The 15,649-nt window shown below is 37.4% G+C and overlaps 1 protein-coding gene across 9 annotated transcripts in view; it reads left to right on the forward strand.

Moving 5' to 3' along the window:
* The window catches only part of SVIL (supervillin), a gene marked incomplete in the record, with an annotated part of 2,930,183 nt that overhangs the window by 1,450,951 nt on the left and 1,463,583 nt on the right, over nucleotides 1–15,649 (forward strand). For 8 of the 9 annotated variants that reach the window (XM_044066681.1, XM_044066680.1, XM_044066686.1 and 5 more), the window contains 2 exon segments: nucleotides 8,139–8,745; nucleotides 9,938–10,160. In XM_044066681.1, coding sequence (XP_043922616.1) covers nucleotides 8,139–8,745; nucleotides 9,938–10,160 — 830 coding nt within the window. 9 annotated transcript variants of the gene reach the window in all.

Consider the following 15,649-nt stretch of genomic DNA (forward strand, 5'->3'; position numbering starts at 1 on the left):
CTTTACATAACTCATTTAAATCCTGACTTCTTTTAAACCTCATTCCTCCTCCTCTGCATGTATTATTCCCTCAGTTCCCACTCTTTTGTATGTAATTTGCTCCTCCCCTTTTCTGAAGATCCCAGTTCCAGTTGTTTTATCTCTTACAATATTCACCACTTCTAGTACAATTGGTTAAGACTTTGATTTCCATTTTCTAGTAATTGTTTTTTGGCAGCCACTATAATTAAACTCAGCGAGGCCTAACTATGTCTAGGCAATTTAGATTCTGTATCATAGCTCAAAACTAATTTCCTTAGTTACACCAATTTCCTCACCCAGTATCTCTGTCAGAGTAGCCTGCCAACTCATTACACTGCCAGAAAATGTTCCCAATTAACTCTTTCTTCCCCATCACACCTCCAACATTTAGTATCTACCTAAGGAAAAATTCTCTGGAGTCTACTTGGGGTATAAAATTCCTAACTCTACCGGTGCTTGTCTCACTTAAGATTCCCATATTTCTTTCTCTTTGCCTACATTCTGATATCAGTATGTGATAGGGAAGCTAATCTCTAGCCTGCAGTCCAAATAAATTCTTGGCCTCTTCTACTGTTTTTATCTCATCTCCTCCTATCTTAACTATTAATTGTTGAGGCTCATCTACATCTAACCTTGGCATAATTAAGTCTTCCATTTGTTCTCTTACTTGATTTCCACATTTCTCTGCTTAATACAAATTTTTATAAATTTTCCAAAATATCTTTAGTACATCTACAAGATCACTGGTTATTTTTCTTGTTATAAGCTCCTTAAGTTTGGTGGCAACCCTTACTACTTTCTGTTACCTAAGTCACTGTGCTAAAAGATGCGCGTTGGAGTCATTATCAAAAATATTTTTAACAGGAATATTTCTAAACTCATCCATATTATCCAAGTACTCCCATATTTTCTGTTTAGCACTCTTCAGCTGCACCTCTTCTTGCTTTGTGAGATTCCCCTTATTCTGCAACATTTTAACATTTGTCAGCCCGTCTAATTTCTATTAGATCTTAACCATCTCTCTCTCTTTTATTGCTACCCTATTTTTAAACTCCATTTTTATTTTATCCCACTTACTAGATAGAATTTCTGAAGAAATTTCTGTCTTCCCTAATAATGAACAATTTACACTACTGTTTGTCTTTTCGGCTTTTCCCGGTAAGGGGTCGCCACAGCGGAACTCCGGTCCGCTAATGATTGGAAGTAGATTTTTATGGTGCCTAGTTGCCAGCCCGACGCCCAACCTTCAGCAAAGGCACGCCCATTCACGCATGTCTTTCGGAGGCCACTCGACCGCAGGGAGGACATGCAGACTCCACACAGAAGGCACTCCCGCACACTAGCTGAGAATCGAACGGGAGAAGCTCTTGCTGTGAGGCAACAATGCAACAGCTGTACCACCGCGGCTAATTTTTATGAGGTAGGTGGGAATGAGCCAGTGTCAAAATCTCTCTACCCTGCATTTTTATCTTAGTTTTTATTGGTGCATGATCTGAAACAGTTATTTGATGTGTCAAAGCTTTCAATTAAATTCAAATGTTCCTGTGAAATATAGTTTGTGTAGTCTAGATCAGATATTGTACCTTGAGGAATATGTAAATTCTTTCCTGCTACTGAACTCGTGTCTTCAATATCAAATATATTTTATAAATTTCTTAAGAAATCTACCCTACTTTGTTATATTTCCCCTTCTCTAAGTTTCCCAGTTCCATCCTGACAGTTGCTAATAAAGTTCTAGTCCCCACTATAACTAACATTCTCTGCTGAAAGCTGTTTAATTCAACCAAAAATGTCTTACGTTGTATAATAGCAGTTTATGGTGGAATATAAATACATGCCAGTGTGTAATCCTCCTTCCCTTGCTAGTAGCCCCTTACTGCCACAAATGTACCATTATCATCTTCCCCTCTTGTATCACCATTGGAGCTTCTCTAATAGTTGGTATAATTACTTTTCTTTTCCTTTGCCCCTGATATTCTGCTGAATATCCATCCTGGAATTCTTTCTTTATCAAATTCACATGCTTATTTCTTTCCAAATGCATCTCCTGCAGCACTGCTGTTTGCATTCTGCATTTTTTGATATTCTTTCCTCTTATCTATACCTGAGAGGCCATTTACATTCCAAGATAATATGGACATCGTATCCATTATAAGAAGTTATTGTTCCTACCTATTATACATGGCATATTTTATATGTATTTCCAGTGTTTGTATTACATGCACACACTGATGCTTGGCAGGCTGATCTTTTATACAGTTTGTCATCTCTATTTGAACCTGTCACATTTTCAAGACTTTTTAATGAAAATCCTCAAACAAAAGCTAAATATATTTTTCAGACTACCCCCATAACCTATTAACTTAGAATGAACATGCAAAGTTGTGTACATGTACAAAAAAATGAAGTTCAACTCTCCAGCTAGGAGCAGTTGTTCCAAATTGACGGTTGCACCCACACGCATTACCTAACCTAAAATTAAAGTTGCCTATGCTAAAGTGCATGTTGTATCTTATGCTTCCATTTATACTGATTGGTGTCTATACTTATGTATTTTCCCCTCTCTGATTTGAAAAACAGCTTATATGCTTTCGGGAAACCTTAATTTTTAGCCTTAAGAAAAAGTGCACTGGCTATCTTTAAATAAAACTGAATTATACACTGTTCTATTAAATTAAGGCTGCTATTTCATATTCACTTTCAGTAATTTCATATTTTAATTTTTCACTGGACTGCTTGCCCTTGGACCTTTAAAATTTGAATTTTCCTCATTAAAACGCTTAGCACTCTTAATTGTTTGCACATGCTGACAGCCTGTCTTCATGGCAATTTAGTCAGCAATGAAGGGGGGGCAGCTAACAGCTCTACATGTGCATGAAGGAATATTTTCTCAATTTGAGCCCGAGCAGATCAAAATGTACAACTGCCTTCAGCTGCAGACAACTTGGCTGTCACTAAACATTTGCTAATGGAAAAAAACAAGCTAATATCTTTGTGTAAGCAAGAAACTTATCACTTCTCATGGCTTTCATAATTTTGTTATTTTTAAGCCTTTTTACAAAAACAGCACTTGTTCATAGATTAAGCCAAGGGCATTAATCAAGCCATTTACCTTGCAAAAATAAGAGAAAACATCTTGATTCTACACATGTTAAGTCCATTTTTACAACCCACCCAAGCAGCCCTTGATCAGAGCGTACTAACTTAAACTTGCCTTTGTCCAGCTTTTCTTCCCATGTAACATTTAAAGCCTATATTTCTTGCAACTAAAACATACTCGTTTACTTTAATATCTTCATCACCTACAGTCATCAATGAAAAGACTCCCCCCACATTTAAAATACCAAACTACATACTTCACAAAACTGCTTTACTACCATGCAGCTTATATCTCTAACTATTGTATACAAGTACTGCTAAGAACAAAAATGTTTACTTTTTTATTTTAGTGGCATTAGAAATATTAGTGACATAAAGTGGCGTGTATGCTTTACAGTCCACCCACAAGTCAACAAAAGTCCAGTCTTTCTCATGCACTTTTTCTTGCAAAGCCATATTTCACAAATCTGATTAATGCTTTATAATATCACGATTACTCAGTAATTGCAGTGTTGCTGGGCTTCCTGTTCATCTCCATCTCCCAAGACCAAATTCTGGTTCACGTCCAAGGTACTCTGATACTTCTAGTGCTTTTTTTTTCTCGCTCTCAAACATTTTCCTTTGGAACATGTTTCACTGGCAAAGTCTCTGTTTAAGCTTTCATTTCAGAAAAATGAGAAGCAATAGTCCCCTACAATGTTTAATGGCTCACTTTTGTTGGATAAACGTTTGTATTTCCTGCTTATTTTGTTCTGCATCAAACCATCTCTTTGATCCTGCAAGAAAGAATATTCTGATAAACAGCTGGACGGAGCAGCTTGAAACTTGCACCTTTCTTTCTACATTCCCTAATTGCTGGGATAAAGTTTCATTTCTTCTGCCTGCTGTACAGTGAATAATCATTTTTAGCAAACACTCTGTTGTCTCCAATTTTTAATACTTTTTTCTGCTGCCACAGTTTTTCTGCTGGTATGATTGCATCTTTATTTAAGCAGGTTTTGGCTGCTTTCTATGGCAAGGTTTGGAGCGTGCACTCAATGCACCCTTCCAGTTGACCAGTCCTGTTATGGAATACCAGTCAAGTTGTTTGTGATTTTAGAAAATTAATATAGTCTGTTCCTTCCAGTTTCTGTGGTACAGCAGAAAATCTCAGGTTTTCTCTGCATGATTGGTAGTCTAACTCTATAATTCTTTGAAGCAGCTCTTCTTAAGAACTGCCATACTCTGCCAGCCTTTTCTTCATTTCAGCCTCAGATTTTTGCAGTTGTATCTGTTCATCTGAATGGCTAGTTAAAGGTTCTATTTTTTCAGACTTTTGTCATTTGAGTTGATACATTTCTTCAATGCTTCATTTATTTTAATCACTTCTAAGTGCATTTGCTTTATTGTATCTTCCTAAATTACATGATGCTGTCTCTTGTTCCAAAGCTGAAGCTTTAGCATCTTTTTGCTGAACAGCTGATATACCCCAGTCAGTGTTTCCTCTTATTTTCTAGTTGATTTTCTTTCAGGTTCTCTAAATTTCTTCTCTGCTAGCTTCCAGGCAGTGTTTGTTTGTGTCTTTTGGCTTTTCCCGGTTAGGGGTCGCCACAGCGGAACTCCGGTTCGCTAATGATTGCCATTAGATTTTTACATGCTGGCTTGCCGGGCCTAACGCACAACCTTCAATGAAGGAACACCCATTCACGCATGTCGCCACACAGAAGACGCTTTAACTGAGAATCGAACGGGCAACATCTAACTGTGAGGTGACAGTGTACCGTTACTAAATTGTACTCATTCTGGCAAAATTATTATCCCTTATTTCTCAGTGTCTTTTCTCACATGGGAGAGCTGAAATTAAGCTGTCGATCAGTGTGCAGCCATCCTGGAAGTCACTGCTTAGATCCTTGGTAAGTACTAAAGCTTGCCAGATTTGTGAATGTTAAAGCAATCTAATAAAGTAGCATCTATAATTTTTTTTCCTGTGTGAACCCTTCTAACTGCTGTCTGTGTGCATAAGTGTCGTTACATCAAAATGCTGCTCTGCCAAGGTTTAGGATCTTTACTTGGGAGTATTTGCAAAGGTATTTTGTACCCCATGCAGACTTAAAACATTTTTTCTTGGGTAGATAGCAAATGCTGGAGGTGTGATGTGATGAGAGATAACAGGGAACATATGTTTTGAATGTGTAATGAGTTGGCAGATTTTAAAAATTCCCTACAGAGTACTCTGTCAGAAATATTGGGTGAGAAAATTGCTGTAAGTAAGGCAATGATTCCTCTGAACTGGGGCACAGGATCTGAATTACTAGACATTGTAAAGCCTTATCAAGTTTGTCTATTATCTGCCAAAAAGTAGTTACTAGAAAATGGAAATCCAAGTATAAACCAACAGTGTTTGGAGTAAGTACTGGATATTGTAAAACAGATAAAAGAAGTGGAGGATCGATCTTTAGAAAAGGGAAGGAGCAAACTACCTAGAAACAAATAGAAATTGTGTGAACAATACAATCAGAATAATGTTCAGAAAAAACAATAGTGAGGTTTAAGGGAAGGCAGGAGTTCAGCAAGCTATGTAATGCTGGACTGATGAAAGTTACAATGAAAAGATATATGTTAATGTATGTCAGTATGGTTTGTTTTCTTTTTTGTTAATGTATGTTTCATTATGTCTTAAGTTAAAATTTAATAAAGGCTCTGCTAATAAAGGCTTCACTTCTATTTCTACTGTTTTAGGCAGAAAATTGTAATATCGTTTGCCCTTTTTAGCATCATCTTCCATCTGCATCCTGTTTTCTTATTCCTTCAAATTTGTATTCTATTGAAAAGGAAATTTCTCCTGGTCTCACTGTGAGAACTTTCAGGAAAAATGTGTCTTTTGTAAGATTTGCACTGGGTGATATGCAGTAACAGTCTTGCATGCCTTTGTTTTTTTCACTCTTGGCCTTATCTTAAAGGTACCCCTCATCTTGGGACAATGTAAAAAAATGAGCTTTTTTTTACTCTCTATACAATCCTTCCGTTGCTTTTTATAGACCTCTAATGATGTCTTAGTGTGCGTCTCAACTCTTAATTCATATAATACACCCAGCTTTTCAACTTTTTTCTGCCATGTAATTATTGATTCTGAGTTAAAACCACTGTCAGCTTATCACTTACTATATCATTATTATCTTAGTAACTAGATGATTTCTTCTACCCTACTGCCTTTGACTGTGAATTACAATCATACGGTGCTTCTCGCTCTTAATGCAGTCATATTAATACATATCCTTGAAATTGTTAAACCTTATAATTAACTACATTTGGCTAATTTTAATCATGATACGTTGAGTAAAAGTGTAGTGGAGTTTGCCATGATACTTACCTTGTAAATTGCTTCTGCTGAATATTAAATGAGGTAAAGCAAGTAATTATATTTTGGACCTTTTCTTCCCAGGTCTCTACTGAAGAGAGGCATTTGCTGCTCAGTCGGACTTTGCCAGATGGTAAAAAAAAAAAAAAATAAAATAAAATCAGTATCAAGCATGGCTTGCTTACACTCCATTTCCAAAATCACACGTAGAACAAATTACTTAAGCTTTATTTTTTTCAGCTATGGGAGTTGACAATCAAAAGTGGGTTTGTGTTTTACATGGTACTTAAAGGATTATGATGTAGCACTTAAGTGTTTTTGAAGCATTTTCAGCCAGTAGCTTGGGAGAAGTGTGGACACACTGCCTTCTAACTTCTAACCGACTGCCCTTGATTACTTATTTTATTTTGTTTTATGTCAGCAAGAGCTGTGATGTTACCTGCCAGTAATGAAATGAATGGTTGCTGTTGCATTCCATTCCCTCTGAATGGTCCTATTCTGTTTACCCTTTTACTTGTGCTGAACCATTCTTTGTTGTAATTCCATCCTGAATTAATAAGTAGAAGCACTGTTCCTTTATTTGGTACTCAAGTGCATTTTGACATAGTACTTTAAAATGCTAAAATAACCTCTTATCTGTTGATGAGGGAGAAATGTGTCTGAATCACTATTTAATCAGTTAAGCAGCTGCACTTGCTTACTCACTCCCTTTATTGTTAGCATGGGCCATACTGTCAACCTGTCAGACACTACCTTGCCCCACTTCTTAGCCTTTTTCCAAGGATGTCTAGTTGGGTCATGAGCGTCACCTCACACAGCCACATTGAAGTTACTCTGTTAAAACTGCTGACATGGTTCACCCATTTCCTTGCTTTAGTGCTTAGACGTGCTGTTTTATTCTTTTCGCCTAGATATTTCTGGTATTGTAATTAAAACTGCTTTAGTAGACAGTCAATTGGTGCCTTTTGAGAAATTTAGCTAAATCACCTTATAATACCGAAGAATCTTTCACAAATTGTTTAAATGTATCAAATGTTCTATGTTATATGTTTTTAAAAATGCAGTTTTGTATTTGTATTCTTGTATCAGAAAAATGAATGAGTCACTAGAACTGTGTAATTAACACTGTCCCATGCATCTTTTATGGAAGGAGCTTGCGGCTGACCATACTTCACTTTTACTGCAGTCTGTCTGTGCTTTCTGTGTAGCAGTTATCGTGTTATTTGTGTACTTACCATTGAGGCAGAGTATACTTCTGGTAGACTTAAGGAAACCACATTAAAATTATAGAAATGACAGTTCAGTTGCTGTTTTGTGATTTGCAGCATCCAGTGTATTGTTAGCCAGTTTAAAACTGACTCAGGAGATGAGGCTGTATCCCTGCATTTGGAAACTACAATCCCTTTAAGGCTTGTAATTTAAATGAATTTGTAAAATAATTAGAAAAATGTTACCCTTGGTGACAGCATAGGCAATGCATTGCCTAGGAGGCTGTTAATGCTTCAGAAGTGAAGTCTTTTAGTCAGAGTTGATAATTGTATTGCTTTTGAATGCTCTTGCCTATTATATGTCAAGCAGGATATCTAGCAATATATTCATAAAAAGATCTGTAATGCATTTGTGTTGCATGTTGAAGCCTGTCAAATTTATGCATTTTCTAATTCCTTGCAACTTTTTTCAGATTCAGACTGGAGGAGGAAAAGTTCCTTCATTATCACCTACAGCTGTAAAGTCTGTTACTACAACAGTGTCCAGTGTCTCAACCCCAGTTGCTGGAGATTTGCATATTGGCAGTTTGCCAAGCACTGAAGGCACCCTCTCATGCATTACTGATAGAGCTACCTCAGTACAGTCCTCTTCATTAGCACACGAGGATGTGGCCATTCGAAGTTTACAAGTGTGGGAGCCTCATCGTCTTTCTCTGGATAAAACAGATTTCAAAGGTATTTCCAAGGAACATGCAGTTACAGAGTGTAAGGAAGAACAAACAAGAGGAATTCTGAGACACGGAAGCAACAGCTTAAGAAAGCGCAGCCTTGGTGAGATTGAAGCAGTTTATTCCCATCATGTTTTGAGTGAGAAAGTAGTGGACAACAGGGAGTTAAAGCATACAGTTCAAAGCAGAAACAGCAGGGAACAGTTCAGCCCACAGTCTCTAATCCATGCAGCTGATGGAAGAGATTTTGCTACATCTGAAGGAGTCCTACTGGAAAAGAAGTATACGGAGCAGCAGTTTCTTCCTGAAATATTTGAATTGGACAGTGGGAAAAGTAAGACAATTATGCCAGGTAGGTTTCTCAGCTGTGTCTGAAATGCGTATATCCCTTACAATTTCTAGCTTTATAATTATAATATGCACACAGACCACCACTACCACATTGTGTGTGTTTGGTAGTATACAAACAGACACTAGTTATGTTTTTTTGGTCAGTCCCAAAGAAAACAGTCTATTATCAGCAGCAGAGCCCTAGACTGTAGTTGCCCAAATTCTGTATTTGTAATGCTGTTATATTTAGCTTAATAGAAGAAACGAGAAGAGAACTTAAGTAACTGATCAGCTCAGCAAAGTTATTGTAATGGCATTCATGGCATTAAAACTTTATCTTAATGACCATGTATGTTTGTAAATTAAAAAGTTTCTCAGAGTATGCTAGTCTTCATCACGTGCCTTGAAAGATGGCACTGACTTGTATGGGAAAAGCTGGAAATATTTTCCATAAGGACAAAGGACGGATTTTCTGAAGTGTTGTTCATATGGAGACCATTGAGCCCCCCTCCCCCAATACTATTTTATTGGTTAAACCTGTAAATCTTGAATTTCATGAGCAACTTGGTAGTCAGGCTTGAATTTACGTGATCTTACATTTTTTTGTTGTTTTTTAAGCTTTCTACAGCACATGATGTATAATATGCATGTATTTTCCTGCTTGTTCTGCTTCACTTTTCTGAAGTTTAATATCAACCAAAAACTTGACATGACAGAAAATGGAAAGAGGAAAGCTATTTCCTCAGTTGGTGAAATGGTCTGTAGCTTGAATTTGTTACGACGAGCTGATTTCCTTGTTTGGAGGGAGTAGGCATGTCTGCTTTCCTGCAGAAGTTCACGCTGTTACAGATAAGTAGTGCCCCTTATCATCTGGACCCTGCTGAGTTCTGTGTTTGTACAGTAGTACCATAGCTGAAGCTTTAAAAGTGCTGAATACTGTACTGGTAGACGGTATGAAGTCCTTGACAGCTGAGGTACTGCGTTCTTTCTATGCTGATACAGAGAAGATGATGTGTCCTAGTTCTGTGTGTGTGTGTGTGTGTGTGTGTTCTAAAAATGTTGATACTTTTTTGTTTCCATAAACAAGTACACTCAGCTTGCTGTCTACAACTGGTAAATTATCGGTGCAGCCTTCTAGATTATGCTTCAGTGTTTGTAATGACTCTACATTATTTATGACAGTAAGTGTTAAATGTTATGCTTTTCCTGCCAAGCAGAGTCTGGGGAACCTACTCATGGAGTGAAGCCTGACACAATAGCAACACCAGAGCTGCCTCAGACATCAATTTGTGTGTCCTCAAGGCAACATTCTTTCGAAGAGACTGAAGAGCTTCATTATAGGACTGACTCTGAACTCATTTCAGCAGTGGAAAGCCAGCTGCATGCTGAAGACATTTCTGACGTCTCACCCAGCAAATCAATGTCTATTAAAGAAAGGTAAATTAATATCTTTAGTCAAATGTTTGCACGTATACATAAGTTTTTGCTCTAAAAAGGTTCTTATCAGGCAAAACATAATTGCTGTGTAAAACTCATAACCATCATTTGATAAATTCTGCTTTGTAGAAAGCACTTCCCTAACTTTGACTTGAAAAGCATAGGCTTTGTGTAAAACTGAGTGGTAAATTTAAAAGTCGGTTGGAAATGTAAAGAATTTATGGGGTAGTCACTGGATGTCTTACATCTACAGAGAAAGTAGCTGTTGGATCAGATTGCTGCATGTGTAGGTCTGCAATAGAAATAACGTAGGAAAACATCCTACACAAGTAAGTTCAGGCAATGCCTTTGTTTTTATTACTCCATGTAGTTTGGTGAAACACACTGCTACTTTTTTGTAACTGCCATAAATCTTCAGTGCCCTTAATAAGGTATACATAGTATTGTGCCAAATAATCATGCTAATAACAATGAAAACTTTGTTCGTGCTAAGCTGAAGAATAAGCCCCTAGTATGTTTAGTATTAATTTTCCTGCCTGTCCTTTCTTATTTTTCTGTTTTGCAACTAACTTGCTCTGCCAGAAATTACTGTAGTTTAAATTTCACTGCTGTCTTGTATGCAGTTTGTGAACTTTAAAAGCTGATCAGAAACTTTGCTGAAGGAAAACAGCCATGAAGGGGTTACAGTGAGTGTTCACACAGCAAGACAGCACTGTAACCTCATTCTTTTCAGTAAGAAAGAGGCAGTTTTCACTGAGATGTTCGATGTATTTAAGAGCATTAGGCTTTTGATAAACTTAAATGATTTCAGAGAGATATTGCAGTTTCTTTTAATAAACTTTACATATAGTATTTCAAAATCTGTATGTATTTTGCTTTTAAGCCTTCTGCTTCTGTTTTATTTGATCATGATATCCTTTTGCACAAGTGTGTGTTCCACAAGCTGAAACTGATCCCCTATAAAGAAGTGCTAGGCTGGGAAATATGGTTCTGAAAGTTAAAACAGGAAGTCATAAATGGGCCTGAACACACTGCAGTTTTGTACAAGTCATACAGCATCTATTTACTACTTTTGACCACACAAGTCATGTAACCTCCTAGTTAGGCTGAACACATGTAGAAAGAAGCTTAATCTCAGTCTTATCCAGAAATAATTTTGAAAAGAAAAAACTTAAAGCAAGCACCCACTAGTACACGTACAAAATGGGGTGGCAGGCCTTGACAGCCACTTGTGAGCAGCAGGGTCATAAAGTAATAACTGTTTTTCTCCACTCTGTGTGGAAGTTTTGTGTAGGAAGAGAACACATGCATCTGAAATCCTCCTTGACCCTTCCCCTTGTGGATGCTGTTGGAGTGGGAGGTCATTACTGCTTTGGCATTGTTCCCAGTGTTTGAGGTCAGTGAATTTCAAGCTCATTCTTGGCCTTGTGTAGACGAGGTAGACAACTGCATGTTTGTACATTTTTTCCACTTATTTTGCATCCCTTCTTCAATCCCACATAGTTCATACTTGAGTCTTTTCAGTCTTACACTTTGTGTACTTTATCGTAGTGTTTAAGGATTATATGCAGTCATGTATTCTGAACATTATGTGATCATTATCATTAATGTTGCAGTGCTGTGTCACTGATTACAATTCCTGTACTCTGATTTTGGGAGATGTCATTCTCATTTTATGTCAGCTCACATGATTGTAGATAAGCTTGGGTTTGCCTTCAGTTTATTAGCAGGAGCAGTATTTAAAGTGGAAGTATTTTGTACATTTATCTTATTGCAGTTTAAATCTCTTTTATGTGCTGTTATCTGTGTTATGGACTGACTTCTGTGTTTGGTCCAGTTCTGTAGTACTGCTCTTTTAAAGATGATGTGACCTGTTGCATTATCTTTCTGTTTCTTAATTGTGTGCAGTGCAGGTTAGTTAACTGTGTCTTGGACTTTTAAGGCACATTATTCTTTGAAGTTTCTTCTGAGAGTTACTGGTTCAGAACGTTATGTTTTATGAACACAAAAAAAAAAAGACGTAACAGAAGTTTCTATTCACACACAAAGTAGAATAAAAAGCACATTATTAGTAGTAGTACTGTATTTCAGTTGTTAGCATTCCTCTCAAACACAACACAAGAAATGTGTATAAAACCTAAAATAATGGGGGGGGGGGCAGAGGGCCAAAAATAGGGACATATTTTAAAATATTGCCCTTATAAACTTAAAATGTTGCTAGAATAAAGTTTTGTGTCCGTATCCATTTTTGGAAGAATGTAATGTCTGAAATGCAAATGTGTGCCATTATTTAGTGAACTTAATCCTTCAGTGATTTGCCAGAGTGCCACAAATTTTATGAGGAACATACCAAAAATATGAGGCAAAGGTCTGGACATTTGAGAGGTTTGGGTTAGGTCTGTATGCCTTCATAGTGATGATTCAGATAGATAATGCTGACATGATCATGTAAGGCAAGACAAAGCAAAGGGAAAGGCCACTGAAAAGTCGCCACAAATTTTATGAGGAACAGACCAAAAATATGAGGCAAAAGTCTGGATATTTGAGAGGTATGGGGTTAGGTCTCTGTATGCCTTCATAGTGATGATTCAGATAAATAATGCTGACATGATCATGTAAGGCAAGACGAAGCAAAGGGAAAGGCCACTGAAAAGTCGCGTTGATTGAATTGTTTTTTTACGTGCTGTAATGTTTGGGACACACTCCGTGCCTACAGCTGGAATTATCCTTCCTTCCTTCCTTCCTTTCCCTCCAGTTTGGAAACATTTCTCTGAAGCTGCCATGACTGGGGACATAAATACCTCTATCTGCTTTATGTTGTGATATCATTCACCAGACAAGAGCAATAATGGTTCCTATGGTGCTCTAGTTCTTTACTACTATACACACAGCTTACATCTTGATTTTTCTACCATCCTGGAAAATTTTTAGTGCTCAAAACCTAAAGTAAGTAAAACATCACAATGTTCTTGTAGCTGTTGAAATCTGAGCCAAGACACACACCAGAATTGCCTTTATTACTTAGGAGAGGAATGTGATATGAAGTACTCTTAAGTGCTACTATTTCAACTTCCATCTGATGACTTGGCAGGAAGAAGCTCCTAATTTACAGTATGGGAGCTTATGGAAGCATACCTGTCACACTGCTGGAGTAAGAAATCTGGACAAAACTATAAATGTGAGGGCAAAGGGTCAAAAATAGGGACAATTTTTAAATGTTGCTTTTACAAACTTAGTTGCTATAATAACAGGTTTGCGTTGGCATGAATTTTCTGAAACATAGAAAGTCTGAATCTCAAATGGCTTATTTTCTGACTTCAGTCTCCAATGATCTGCCAGTAAAACCTAATTTTATGAGAAACAGACCAAAAATAAGAGAAAAATCTGGACAGTCTACCAAAATCTATACAGTTGGAGGTATGTACGGAAGGGGCCTTTGCTGGGGCATAATCAAACGAAATGAAGGGCAGGTGTTGAGCATACCTTTCTTAGAAGTAAGCCCCTTCCAAAGGCAGCTTTCCATTATCAGCATACATCATCCTTAACTAGCAGGGGATTGAGGTCACTCTCTTCTTGTACTTTTACAGATGAAAAGTGGACCATGAGAAATGCAGCCCTGGCAATACTTTTGAGGAGAGTGCGTCTGTGTGCACATTTTTGAACAGTCTGCTTTTGACAGTGTTCCCTCATGGCTTCCTAAATTTAGCTTTCTGGCAATACTCTAGACTCTTGGACTACTCCACCCTGCCCAAGTCTTCCTCGGGTTTACTAGGTAGGACGTGTTGGCTTGGTGCCAGGATGTTATACCCATACACTCCTTTACCTGAAACAAGAGTTATAGTTTAAGTCTTGTAAGATCTGTCTTTACTGGTGCAGAAGTACATTCTTAGGGAATATGGCCTGGTGCCATCACTGTGTTTGTTGCAGACCTCTGAAGTCCCTGTGCCTCCTCTGGCATGCACCCACAATACAAGTGACAAGTAGATACACTGTTGCCTATTTCCTGACAGCTACTTGTTGCAGATACAGTTCTACACACATCTGTGCAGTCATGTGCATAACCATTTTTTTAGGTGTCAGGGTCTCCTTCCCTTTATTGTTCTTGAAAGGAGTCAGCGGATGAGACGTCATTACATTTGAGATAAATACATTTTCCATTATAAAGGACATGAAAGGAGAAACTAAAGAGGATTCCTTTCCTTTCAGCAAGTGAAGAGAAGAGGGCCAGATCCCTGCCCAGCTGTGGGGGGCAAGAAATTTGGCATACAAAAGTCTACAAAGCAATCTCATAGAAACTAAAAAAGTAAAATTCCATCAAGACAGTGTTTGTTTTGTCTGATTGTTTAGCTGATTATTCAGTCAACAGTAGGGGAGTGATTTCATTTTTCTGTTATCAAAAATGGCCTTAATATTGGCCATATCAATACTCATCAACAGGGCAAAATAATTACGAAATATTCTGATATTAATATTAATCTGTGCCCAAATATTTCATAATTCCTTTGCCCTGCCAATGAGTATTGACATGGCCAGTGTTAAGGCCATTGTTGCTGATCATTGGAAAATTATTCAGGGCAATAAGCATTTAGTTAATAGGTAGTGTTCCCACTTATTAAAAAAAAAAAGCATTAAGGTGTCATGGTACTTTAATAGATCTGTTAATAAAATGTCTGTTGGTTATTCAGGATCTTTTAGGACCTTCAGCTGTCAGACATGTAAATTATTTTGGTACTTAAGTAACAGTCAAGCCTTTGTCATTAGACATACTAGTGAAAAAATAGATCCGAAATGTAGATTTATTTGCAAGTCACAAGATGTATATTTAGTGCACACTGACACCTGCAAGGCAGGCTGTGTTAGTGAAACCAACAGAATGCTTTACAAGCATACTTTAGCTAGCAAAAGTAGCAATTCATATAATTCTTTAACAAAACACGCAATACCATGTAAAGTGTTTAGGAAATTCAGTTTCTTTGTTTTAGATACACAGTGTGATTGATGTGTGTCATGGGTGGTGATTTAAGTAGTATGCTAAAGACTAAGGAAGTTAGATGGCAAATCACTTTGGATGTAGATAAGTCCTGGTTTAAATGAATGTATTAAAATGTGTTTTTTGTTTCATATTTTTAAGTTCCTTTTTAAAGTGTAGTTATATTTTTATATAAATATATTTCTTTTAGATAGTTTAGACTTATGAATTAGTAGAGTATATCGATTGGTTCTTGATGAACACGTGATGCCTATATAATAGCGTGAAGATGGGTCTACTTCTATTTGCTGACAGCCCATTTCACTGAAACCCATTTAGTTGACAGCTCATTTCATTGACAAACATTCTAGGTGGGGGGCTGTGCCCCCCACACCCCCCCCAATGTGGGGGGCTGCGCCCCCCACACCCCCAACTATATATAACAACTCCACAGTCGCACAACATTGGGGAGGGGGGCAAAACCCAGATTTTTGCCTTGAATACTTTTGTCAATGAAATG

This window comes from Protopterus annectens, chromosome 3.part1 (assembly GCF_019279795.1).
Source record: "Protopterus annectens isolate FY-2018-M chromosome 3.part1, PAN1.0, whole genome shotgun sequence".
In the NCBI taxonomy this organism is placed as follows: domain Eukaryota; kingdom Metazoa; phylum Chordata; order Ceratodontiformes; family Protopteridae; genus Protopterus; species Protopterus annectens.